General features: G+C 53.2%; 5 protein-coding genes across 5 annotated transcripts; 1 reads left to right on the top strand and 4 right to left on the bottom strand.

Moving 5' to 3' along the window:
- Positions 1–29: 29 nt before the first annotated feature.
- Positions 30–1,936, bottom strand: stm1 (putative telomere and ribosome associated protein Stm1). The gene is made up of 5 exons (XM_073724122.1): positions 1,689–1,936; positions 1,415–1,433; positions 1,116–1,280; positions 913–1,051; positions 30–840 (listed from the first exon to the last, which is right to left on the bottom strand). The coding sequence occupies exons 1-5, from the start codon at positions 1,707–1,709 to the stop codon at positions 276–278; spliced, it is 909 nt and encodes a 302-aa protein (XP_073584763.1). The 5' UTR covers positions 1,710–1,936; the 3' UTR covers positions 30–275.
- A 624-nt stretch (positions 1,937–2,560) lies between these two features.
- On the bottom strand, positions 2,561–4,683 carry BDW74DRAFT_137408 (uncharacterized protein). Its single transcript, XM_073722438.1, has 4 exons — positions 4,089–4,683; positions 3,547–3,763; positions 3,006–3,500; positions 2,561–2,957 (listed from the first exon to the last, which is right to left on the bottom strand). Exons 1-4 carry the CDS (start codon positions 4,272–4,274, stop codon positions 2,653–2,655), a joined length of 1,203 nt encoding a protein of 400 aa, XP_073584762.1. The 5' UTR covers positions 4,275–4,683; the 3' UTR covers positions 2,561–2,652.
- A 1,584-nt stretch (positions 4,684–6,267) lies between these two features.
- pex19 (putative peroxisomal membrane protein receptor Pex19) lies at positions 6,268–8,008 on the top strand. The gene is made up of 3 exons (XM_073722439.1): positions 6,268–6,754; positions 6,823–7,649; positions 7,716–8,008. Exons 1-3 carry the CDS (start codon positions 6,532–6,534, stop codon positions 7,815–7,817), a joined length of 1,152 nt encoding a protein of 383 aa, XP_073584761.1. The 5' UTR covers positions 6,268–6,531; the 3' UTR covers positions 7,818–8,008.
- Positions 7,970–9,393, bottom strand: BDW74DRAFT_151092 (uncharacterized protein). Its single transcript, XM_073724121.1, has 2 exons — positions 8,574–9,393; positions 7,970–8,502 (listed from the first exon to the last, which is right to left on the bottom strand). The coding sequence occupies exons 1-2, from the start codon at positions 9,139–9,141 to the stop codon at positions 8,273–8,275; spliced, it is 798 nt and encodes a 265-aa protein (XP_073584760.1). The 5' UTR covers positions 9,142–9,393; the 3' UTR covers positions 7,970–8,272.
- Positions 9,382–11,178, bottom strand: BDW74DRAFT_151090 (uncharacterized protein). The gene is made up of 7 exons (XM_073724120.1): positions 10,761–11,178; positions 10,637–10,666; positions 10,530–10,583; positions 10,418–10,446; positions 10,318–10,348; positions 10,197–10,254; positions 9,382–10,128 (listed from the first exon to the last, which is right to left on the bottom strand). The coding sequence occupies exons 1-7, from the start codon at positions 10,881–10,883 to the stop codon at positions 9,548–9,550; spliced, it is 906 nt and encodes a 301-aa protein (XP_073584759.1). The 5' UTR covers positions 10,884–11,178; the 3' UTR covers positions 9,382–9,547.
- Positions 11,179–11,276: the final 98 nt, after the last annotated feature.

Below are 11,276 nucleotides of genomic sequence, written 5' to 3'. Positions count from 1 at the left end.
GAATCTACGTCTAATCTACTGTGGGCGTGTTTTGAATTTCACTTTCCTATTTTTGACATACAAATCAAAGTACATGGGGAGCCGATTTTTGTTTGAAAAAGAGACCAATATGGATATCCCTCTCAGTCTCGCCTTTGCCACACCTCATTTGCGCCCTGACATTCCTAAAGGATGGCCTGACGTGCAAGATCTGCTTCATTTCTCTGATCGTGATCCGAGTTTCCCAAAGTTCAAGTAAACGTGTGGGCATTCGCGGGAAAAACGGGCGAGTTCATTTATTTGCCGCCAAGGCTGGGGAAGTTCTTCTCGTCAACGGTGACGGGGGCGGGGCGCTCGGAGCGGGGTCCGTTACCACGGCCGCCACGGCCGGAGCCACGGTCACCACGGTCACCACGGCCGGCACCGCGACCACCACGGCCACCACGGCCACGGGGAGCACCGCCAGAAGTGCGGGGAGCCTCAACGAAGCGCATGTCAACATCGAGGTAGTTCTTCTCCTTGCGCTGCTTGGAGCCCTTGTTCTCCTTCTCCTTGCCCTGGATGTAGGCCTCCTGCTCCTCGTTGCGCTTGAATTCCTTGGCGCTGGCCCACTTCTTGTCGGCCTTAGCACCCTCGTTGGCGGCACGGACGGGCTTGGCGCTCAGGTCCTCACGGGCAGCCTTCTCGGCGAGGTAGTCGGCGAAGGACTTGGACTTGTCGGCGGGCTCCTCGGGCTCCTCGGCGGGGGTCTGGGGCTCGTTCTCGTCGGCCTTGGCGATACCGTCGGCGGCCTTCTCGTCGTCCCAAGTCTTCTCACCGTCTTGGTTACCCCAGCCCTGGTTCACCTGCTTGCGGGTGTCGCTAAGACCATAGCGTTAGTTGCTTGCCTCAATACCGGACCTGATTAGGGTCGCACTGTAGAAAGAGACTTACGCCTGACCAGTGCGGGACTGGCGGTCACGACGGGCAGGGCGTCCACCACGGTCGAATCGGACGTTGGACTCCTTGCCGGCGTCATCGATGGTGGGCTTCTCACGGTTGCTGCGGCTGCCGGCGTTGCGGTCGCGGAAGGCTAAATGACGCAATCGAGGTTAGCCGGCTGCGACCGGAAGTGTAGGACCAGGCGGGTCACATACCGGCATCGTTACCAGTAGCACGTCCACCACGGCGTGAGGTCTGTCCCTCAGGGCGAGTAGGAGCCTCCTTGGGGGCATCACGCTTGCCGTGTCGGGGAGCAGGCTTGTCCAGAGCCCTCGTGGGAGGCTCAGGGGGCTTGCTGGGGTCTAGTTCGGGATCATTTCCTGCAACGGCGAAAATAAATATCATGTTAGAACCGGTATCCAACTCGTGTATGCAGGAGGAATCGTATCCGTATCACGCGACGACAGCCGAAGAGAACAGGAATCGTGGAGGAACGTGGGGGAGGTAGAATTACCAAGAAGCTCGTACAGGTTCTAAACGGACACCAAAAGTTAGCTTTCTCCGGGTTTCAGATGTTCCTCTTTCTCCCGCTATATGACAACTTCAAAGACAAACGAAAGACAAGTTAGGCAGAAGCTTCAAATCCCGCCAATCCAAGCTTCCCACGCCAGACCATGTCTGAATCAACCCAAAAAGAGCCAAATCACCTCCAAACCACACATAACACGTCTCGAAATAAAAGCCTCGGGCACAAGTTCCGGCTGAAAAAGCATCGCACAGCAACGTACCTTGGACCGGACGTCCGCCATGACGCCTGGGGTATGAGGGGCCTTCCGGGGGAAGGCTCGCTGTTATCGCAGCAATTCGATCCGGGGCGCGGTTTGCGATGGAGCGGAGACGAGGTGGACAGAACCTCGACGACGGGATAGTCGGTCTCACGTCTCCTTTCGGGATGGATGGGGATGATTGAGGGAAGGGGTGACGGAGGTTTGGAGACGACGTTCCTCGTTTGTGGTTGTACTGCACGAATCGGGTAAGGTGCGGATGGTTGCTAAGCGAAGCTGCTGTAGACTGTGCTGATTGGCCGGGAGCTTCTAGGGCTTAGGGTACTGGCGTCACTGGACCTGCAGATAACATCATAGAATCGACTTGACGGACGTTAGTCAACCGTCTGCCTATCATTGAATTTATTGAATACGGAGTAATGCGGGTGAGATTGCCAGATTTACGTCACTATTGAGAGCTAGGACATTTTTGGCTCGAGCCCTACCTCGTATTCTACAGTGACGAGCGTGTCATACAGCAAGTATACAGCCAGCTATGTTTCAAACAAGCACCCGTCGACGTCGTCATATCGTTGTAAATATAGAGCTCGAACAGTAATATCTGCAAACAGTAAAAATGGCGAATATTGTAACAAGAGTCGAGAGTAAGCCATAGCACATCGCACGCGGAGCAAAATTTGATCCGCCAAAGCAAATACGTGATAAGACCGCGAATCCACCCATTTTCCTTTTCCTTTCCGACAATGTATGCTGAATCAAAAAAGGTAAACACCAAAACAACATAGAAGCAAATGGTATCAACCACCTAACGCCGGCTAATGCTCCAAAGATCAACTTTTGTCTTATAGCCGTGGACCTGCGCCATGGACGACGGTAAAGATATGAAAGAGCTGCTCTATCGGCAGGAAGTCGCAACAAACGAAGACATATAACAGAATTTATCAACGACGGGAATATACCAAAAAAATCATTGTCGTGTGTTGCTTTGCTCGTAGCTGAATGGGGTCTGGAAGTGCATGCTAGCGCTCAGTCCAAACGGGTCGGCATCTAGCATCGGCTCGTAGTTTCCCATCATGGCATTCGTATTGCCATATGCTCCGTTGACAGCCTCACCAGGAGGGTGACTGTAAGTGTTCATACCGTGGGGGTTCATAGGATGAGAGGCATTCGAAGCTGAGTTAGGTGGATTGTACCCGGGGACGAAAGGCGAAGTGCCTACAGATGATTCGTGCTCATCATCTATCATGTCCGCTTGTGCATCATATTCTTGTTCTGCGCATCGTCAGTGAGGCCCTAGAAGATATCCGAGGTTCAACCAACCTAATTGATCGTAATGTTTCTGGAATGGCGATGGGTAATATGCAGAAGGAAGGCGGGAGCCCCGAGAACCCATAGTAGCCGACGTAGCAGATTTTGGCTCGGTCGGCTCAGGTAGGCCGACGCTCATCGGTGGAGAGGTTTGGCTGATGTTCCTCGAGTGGGAGATCATTTGAGATCGCTGGGCTTGAGGGTCGACGCCGGCAGGTGACAATGCTCCCTGGAACCCATAGCCGGGGGACTTGGCATGGGATGGTGACGAGACATGGGAGGGAGGTGTAGCTTGAAACTGAGGCGACGGAATTCCGAAGCCGCCATCCCGCGATTGAGGGACACTGAAGGGTTCCTTCGGGGCTAGGCCACTGGGATGTCGCTGGGCTGAGCTTCGGCTGATCGCAGCTTGTTGCAGGGATGGCGGCTTGGTAGTGATAGGGCTGGGCTTCCCCGGGCCATTGGGGGTCCCGGCCTTCAAGCGCAGTTCCGCCTGCACATCAATCCCTACCGCACGTCAGTACATATCAGAAATGAGGTGGAGATGACGAACCTTTTTCAAGGAGGATGCGTTCAAGAAGAGAATTTTTGTAACGCAGCATCAAGCACTCATCTGCGGCAGTGCGATGATTCTGCTGCAGAGTCTGCAGGGACTCTTCATTGCGCTTGATGGTGGACTCGAGCTGGCGGATGTACTCTGTGCGACGCTCGCGGAAGGCCGCCTGGGCCTGGCGATTGCGCTGCTTACGCTCTTCCGAGGTTGCATAGATCTAGCAGAGGAAGTTAGATTAAGCGCCGACCCAAAAGATAAGATCGGAGAAAAGATCAAGGGGCTCAAGCTCGACAGACTAGAAAGGGCAAACATTGGCAGAAGATAAGGGATGATCAATGAAAATGATAAATGGGAAGAACGGATGCGGGGCCCCGGACCTCCGACCAGGGTGCAAGATAAACGAACACCGTCAAGAGATAAGACCAGCAAATGAGAGCAGCAGGAGATAAGTCGAAGGAATGCAGCGAGATAAGTGATAAACAAAAAAGAAAAAGATATAAAAAGGGAACATCCACCCCCAGATGGCGATGGTTCTTACGTACAGGCTTTCTTCCACCCTTTCGCTTTTGCGTCTGGGCGACATCTTGAGTCGTCAAGACCTCGCCCTCAGGATCCGGCGTCGACACGGCTGAGCTGATCGAGCCCTCGTTTAGGGGCTCTGACTTGGCGACCGGGTCCATGGCCATGTCATTATGGTTCAAGATAGAGGCCTCGACCATAGAGACCATCTGACACTAATGAGGGGGGGGATGTGTCCCGATGTTGTCAACTAAAGCCCGTTTATCCCCCCTTGGAAAAGCGACTTGGTGAGTATCCCCAGACTTCCGGGACCGATGGCGTGACCGGGGGTTATTATAAATGAAAAAAGAGGGGTGAGTGCCTGCTCAGACCAGACCGGCCCGCGACAACAATACAACCGAATAGAAAAAGGAATTCTGTCCCGGCGGGGTTGCAGCGATGCTTTCAGAGATCAGACGCTGGAAACGCGCGGCTGGCGGCTGATCGAGATGGGGACGTGCGAGTGGCAGTCAGAGAGCCAGTGGGCAAAGCCAAAAAGGTTGTGACATAAAAGAAATTGATGAAGAGGAAAGGATAACCAGGAGCGAGAGTGTGTGGGAGTCTGGGAGGCGCTGAGAGGACAAGGGAACAGGACGGGGGGATGTTGTGAGGTAAAATTATTTTCTAAGCACAGGAACCAGGTGAAGAGAAAAGGAAAAGTTCGTCTTGTCCTTCGTGGACTCGTGGAGAATGCCCGTTTACCTTCAAGGCAAGAGGGGTTGCCCTCAGACTCTGGATCTTCTCTTAATTAAAGCCAGGGATCTGCTGCGCTTGATTTTCTCTTAACCGCTGCAACAGTCCAAGAGACATGCTTTCTTCTTCTCTTGTCCCCAATAGTATGGCTGCGATATTGACTCTGCGGCCTTGGTATTCTTTCTCGCTCCTGTCTATCGGAATCCGATGAACTCATTTTTCTGGGAGTATGAGATGTTATTGGGCTACGGCAATTCCCTCTCCCTCCATCAAACTCGTTACGAGTCCTTACCAGGATGGCTGGCGAACTTGCGACAGCCTTCGCTTCTTTTGCTCTCGGGCGCGGCACTACTAGATCCACTCCCGCTACGAAGGCAGTCAGACGCAGGCTCAGACAACCAGCCGAAGATCCGCCAGAGTCAGAGTCCACGGAGGCGAAGGAGCGTCAGTGGTCGAGTCGTGGCCGCGTCGTGACCCTGGTGGCCCGTCCGCCACTGCCCCATCCAGGCAATGGGTGGAGAGCCGGGACTCGGTGCCTGTCAGTCAACTCGACCATGCGATGCGATGGAACCTCTGGAACGTGTGAAGAACCTGCTCCTAGCAGATTCCTGCCCTCTTCAGACTTCAGCTTAAGACGCTAGGAAAAAGTGATGTATCAACTGCAAATAATCCGGCAAATTAGTATCTAAAAGGGCGATCGAAGACGGCCGCGGAGAAGGGGTGGTGGTCAGCCGCAGAGTTTTCCAGTGACTGGCGATACCGGGACAGGCCACCCGGTCGTCCAATTCTCCTCGTCTTTCCTCTCTTAGCCCATCCTCCGGCTGAACCACGCGGCGCTGGCCGTACACTCACGGTTCGACCAGAAAGTCAGGAGTTGGTGCTTGGTTGCCTGTCGAAGTCGTCTTCACCTAGTCAGCATTCCGTGCTGTTGCTCTCTATATGTCAACTTCACCAAGGCATCCTTCGACAATCGCAACTTCATTCTGGGGAACAAATCAAAAGTAGCAAGCATGCAGCATCAAATTAAAAAAGTAGTCGATGATGCAAGCCAGCTAGCCGATCGGCGAGGGCCGTCTGGGGCAATGTCCATATCATGGTGCTGTCGCCCTGTCCAGGAGAGCTCCGATCCAACTATCCTCCTCTCTGACACCGGCGAAGTCCAACAAAAAAAAAGCAATATCCCATCACGCGGACAACCTCATTAAGATAGCTACTAGTCTACATCATCCCCATGTCATCGATGGGCGACGAACGGTCTGTTCTCGCTGCCTAGCCTGGACTTTCATGCCCCATGCAGCATATGCTTGACCGGGGAAGGCATTCGGGATCAGGGAAGAAAGATTCTATGGCCAATCCCGCGAGCCGACGACTTGTACCCCGGATTTCATGAGTCGAGATCAGATCTCATGCGTAAAATTTGTAGGTGCCTGTATAATATTGTTCGGTTCGATTTGATTCAAGAATAAGCATGAAGTTGGGGGTTTCGAGAGTCGAGAACAAGATGGTCCGGTCGAAAGCAACCGCGGCTCTCGGGGTCGGTTCCCCGCCAAATCTACTGCTGGTTCACATGAAGTGATCCCGACGGTCAACCAAGCCATCAAGTTCAGTTGAAGTTACCCAGCACCTGTACTCCGTATTCCCCTCTCTTCTATAGTCTATTAGACTCGTCGATTGTACTTTCACCACCGCTGCTGATTTGTCGTCTACGCGCTCAATCTCCGCCCCTCTTTCGCCATGGCATCATCCGCGCCTCCTGCCGCAGGCAACTCGCAATCTACCCCTGAACAGATCTCGCAGCAGACAAGTACAACAGTACAACCGGATACAAAATCTCAAGAGCCAACCACAGCCCCAGTTTCAACAGACGCGCCGAACCCCGAGCCCGCACAGCAACAACCCAAGCAATCAGCAGACGACGATGGCGACGATGATGATTCAGACTTCGACGATCTGGACGGTGAGCCTACGAATTACAAACAGCTAAACGGATATTTGGCCAGTAGCTAATCGTGCCGTTGAATACAGAGGTCCTCGACGACTTCAAGCCAAAACCCCAAGCAGACTCCCCCGCACCGCAACCCCCCACCAACGCCTCCGATGCCTCCGACTTCGACGAGACCGCCTTCATGAGCCAGCTTGAGAAAGACATGGCCAGGATGATGGGCGAAGCAGCACAACAATCTGGTGCCTCGGACGCCGCGGGTTTCGAGGACACAATCAACCAGGGCGCGGACGCATTCACGAAACAGCTAGAGGAGAGCGGGATTGCGCCGGGCGATTTCATCAAGCAGCTGTTGGCTGATGTTATGGCGGAGGATGAGCATGGGAAGGGTCAGATATCAGAGTCGGCGTCAGCGTCGACGTCGACGTCGGCAACGGGAGCAGCAGGAGCAGCAGGAGCAGCACCAGGAAGCTCATCCGGCGCGGGCGCGGAATCGTTCAACGATGCTATCCAACAGACGATAAACCGGATGAAGGAGTCAGGCGACAAGGCGACAGCTGCCGCATCGGAAGACAACGCGGACGACCTCATTGCGCAACTCCTCAAGGCCATGGAGGCTGGCGGCGACGGATCCGGCGGTGACGACGGTGACCTTACCAAGATCTTCATGGGGATGATGGAAGAACTATCGAACAAGGACATGCTCTATGAGCCGATGAAGGAACTGGACACGAAGTTTGGTCCTTGGATCCAGGAGAACAGGGGCAAGGGCAAGGTCCCCGAAGCCGATATGGAGCGGTACGAGAAGCAGGCAGAACTAGTCGCGGCGATTGTGAAGAAGTTTGAGGAGCCGGGATACACAGATGAGGATGCGAAGTGTCGCGAGTACGTGTGGGAGAAGATGCAGGCTGTACGTTCCCTACTTATCTCATCTACACTGGGCACTCAAGTGGCTTTATACTAACATGAACAACAGATGCAAGCGGCCGGAAACCCACCAGACGAGCTCGTCGCTAATCCCTGGATGGATGACCTCAAAGGCGGCGGTGGTGGCATGCCCGATTGTCCGCAGCAATGATATAACTCTCTCATATAGCAAAATATCATACCCATTTCAAAAGATCTGCTGTTCCCTGTTCTTCGCTTTGTCCAGACCTACATTCGATTACATTCGATTACATTCTGCTTGGGCTCATGGGTTTGATACAATGTCCGGTATAAGCCAAGCTCGGGAGCTTCGTACAGATAATTCCCCATATATTCATTATTCTTTGTCCTATCCTCCGAAGAAGCAATTGCTTTGGCAAACCATAATTTGTATGTACCTTGTAAGTTATGTACTCAAACAGTCAATAGAAGAAGGTATCACACGGCCCTAATCCAGCTGAACACCAATATCCCGGAACCCAAACACCCATGCTAGCCCTACCCAACGCCGAAATGAGTTAACCGCCATGCAATGCTCAGACCCGTATTTGCAAGAGAAAAAAAAGAAGACCACGCCACGGCTGATATGCACGAAGCATTTGCACCTCAACCAGACATATCCATGTCCTCAGACGGACAATGGTCCACCAGGTCCATGAAGATATCGTCGTATTCCTCATCGCTAAATGACGATCCCATGTTGTTCTGCCGTTGTCCGATGCCATTTGGGAATTGTCCATTGCCACCATCCGCTCTCTCAAGCAGCGCCATTTCCATGGCGCGTTCTTGCTCGATGTACTCGTCCAACGCCTGGATTTCTGCTTCATCCACAAAATCTGTATCTTATCATTAGTCAATTTCCTCGACCTAGTGTTGAATGCAATTGGGGAAGAAAATAGGAACTTACCACCCAGGTCCTCTTCGCCCTCCTCAATCCCAAGCCCATACCGCGCCTGAATCTCCTCCGCTCTTCTCTTCATCGCCTCGTTCCACTCCTTCTGCTCCGCGATATCCTCCATGTACGCCAACTGCTCGGCACGCGCCTCAACGCGCCCATCGTCGCGGTCTTGCTTGATGCGATTAAGGAACGCGTTACGCCGGACAGAGCGCGCGCGCGGTGATGTTGATGATGTGTATGCGCGTTTTGAAGAGTGTGCTAGGAGCGGATTGGAGATGGTGTTTTTGTAGCGAGTCGCGTATGAAGATGTGGTTGGGGTTGGGGGGGTGGCGTTGGCATTGCCGTGAGGAGTTCTTGACGGTGAGGTAAGTTCGAAGTTGTTCTGGGCTGGCGAGGGCGAAGGCGTAAATGTAAAGAAGGGCGCCGCTTGAGATTGTGGTTGAGGTGCTGGGGTTGTTGTTTTGAACATCGTCGCGGACTGGCTGCGCGGGGAGAGCGGCGACGAACGCGCAGGTGTCCGGGGATAGTTGGAAGGGTTGTTGGGAACTTGCTGCATCGGTGACAGTGCGGCGAACATGACGGTTGCTTGGAGAAGGGCTGGAGCTGTTTTGTTTGTCTTTCGTCCCAGGTTTGCGGTGTGGAGGTGGAGGTTAGCGGGCCGCTTCGGCTTCGCGGAATTGCGCAATCGGTCAGAGCGATCCAAAACTGCGGGAATCCAGAGTGAGCTTAGGGCTATGAGAAACCGGTTGCGCAAGATTCAGTGAGACCAGGTTTTTGTACTATAGCCTCAAGAGGTAGGAACGACGGGGTAAAGTAGTAGAGGGCGACGCTGTCGCGGGTGGCTTGACTCTGGATAGCGCGTTTCTGGTGGAATATGATAACGCGCTGCCACGTGCACGCTAAGCTATATTAGGATATATTACATTCCTCAGGCCGCAAGGCAATCAGTACATTGAGTATAAAATTAGCTCTGAGTCTTGCTGTTAAAGATCGCACACTAGATCAAACTCCGAATCATACGGAATCGTGGTCTGCGATACTAACACCGGATCTGCCTCTGTCGCATCTGACTCAGTAGAGCCCGCCTCCGTTTTGTCTGCCTCAGTCGACGCGGCTGCGTCCGACCCCGATGTGTCTGATCCAGCTGCGTCCGTGGCTGATGAGTCTGCTGCGTCTATGCTGGCTGCGTTGGAGTTCTCTGTATTCGATGCCTCCTCTATCTTTGCGCCCTCTGGCCCTGCTGTGCTCGAAACAGCTACTGTCGCCGTGTTTGACTCTGAATCACCAGAGTCCTCTGTGTCTGGTCCTGCTGCGTTCGAAACAGCTACGGTTGCCGCGTAGGACTCCGAACCATCAGAGTCCCCTGTGTCTGACCCTGCTGCGTCGGCTGTGTTTGAGTCTGCGCTTGCTGAATCGGTGCTCGAGCCCGCATTTGTGTCCGTTGAACCTGATGATGTCTCTGGCTCGTCGGCGTCTGTTCCCGTAGCATCAGAAGACTCAACTGAATCAGCATTCATAGAAGAACTTCCGTCCGCCACTGCTGGAGGATCGGCTATACAATCATCTACCCATCCATGAAGTTAGAAAACCGCGTTCATGCGTGGTACGGAGGCCGACAGTGAGCGGTCTTACCTTGTTGACTCTGGCAATCTTCCAAGGAGAAGGATGCCGAGCTGTCCGTATTGGCAATCTGGTGGAGGCACATGTCAGATCGGGTCAATCTTCAGCATGACAGGGTAAGTATGATACTTACCAACTGGCAGTTATCGAACTGGATGTTGCAACTAGTCGCGAGGTGTCAGCTAGTTTGTCTTGAATGGCTTTGTATAGGCCGGTTCCAGCGTGGAGTATACCTCCTCTGAGCTGCGGAATCGTAGTCCGTCTGATATTATGCGCCAGTCAGCATATAATCCTTGCCGTAAGCAAATAGCCGAAGCTACATGTCCAGCCAACTCCACGACTCACAAATGTATTTCCATCAACCTCATAAGGCCGCTCCGAATCACCGGTCTCAGTTATCTACTCCATGTCAGCATTTCATTAGCACCTCATCTAGAATAAGTAAAACGTACCGCTGGAGTATCACCACCCAGAGTTCCCGCCTAAACCACACAGGACACTTACGTTAGACGCTCCGGTAATATAGGCTAGGTAGTGGTAAAAAAAAACCTAGGTAACAAGGGCTGCAAAACATACCCGCCGAACTAAATGAGCACCCACAACCCCATACCTGACCCCCAATGGATCGAATGCCAATGATAGAAACGTAGAGGTGAAGCATAGGTGTGCAACGACACGGAGCGTAAATTGCGTGGCCATTGCTTTCGAGTCTTGAGTCAAAGTGCTCCACTACCAGTGGTTTCAAGACTGTGTAACATTGACTGCTCGATTGGTGGGCAGTGCTCAACTGGGGGTGACCTGATTATGGGTTGTTTAGGGGGAGGCACCTAGCCCTCGAAGTGCAGGAATATAAGGAGAGGGGTGGCTTGATGGCGACCTTGGGTTCCTGCGTCAACGCCATTATTCTGAACCAGCAGCGATAGGCTGCGACATGATAGGTCTTTGCCAGGGTAGAGAATCCTGCGTTGTCTGGAATCTCGAGCGGGGAATCGCTTCATGTTTCATGACTGAGACCCTGGTCTGCCAGGGGCTGGGCGCTTATTAGTTTGGACCTAGTTCATAATTTACGAAAGACGATCGGGTACGATACTG

Source organism: Aspergillus multicolor (genome assembly GCF_047715735.1).
Source record: "Aspergillus multicolor strain CBS 133.54 unplaced genomic scaffold BDW74scaffold_9, whole genome shotgun sequence".
NCBI lineage: Eukaryota > Fungi > Ascomycota > Eurotiomycetes > Eurotiales > Aspergillaceae > Aspergillus > Aspergillus multicolor.
This window is presented reverse-complemented; position numbering and strand designations above follow the sequence as displayed.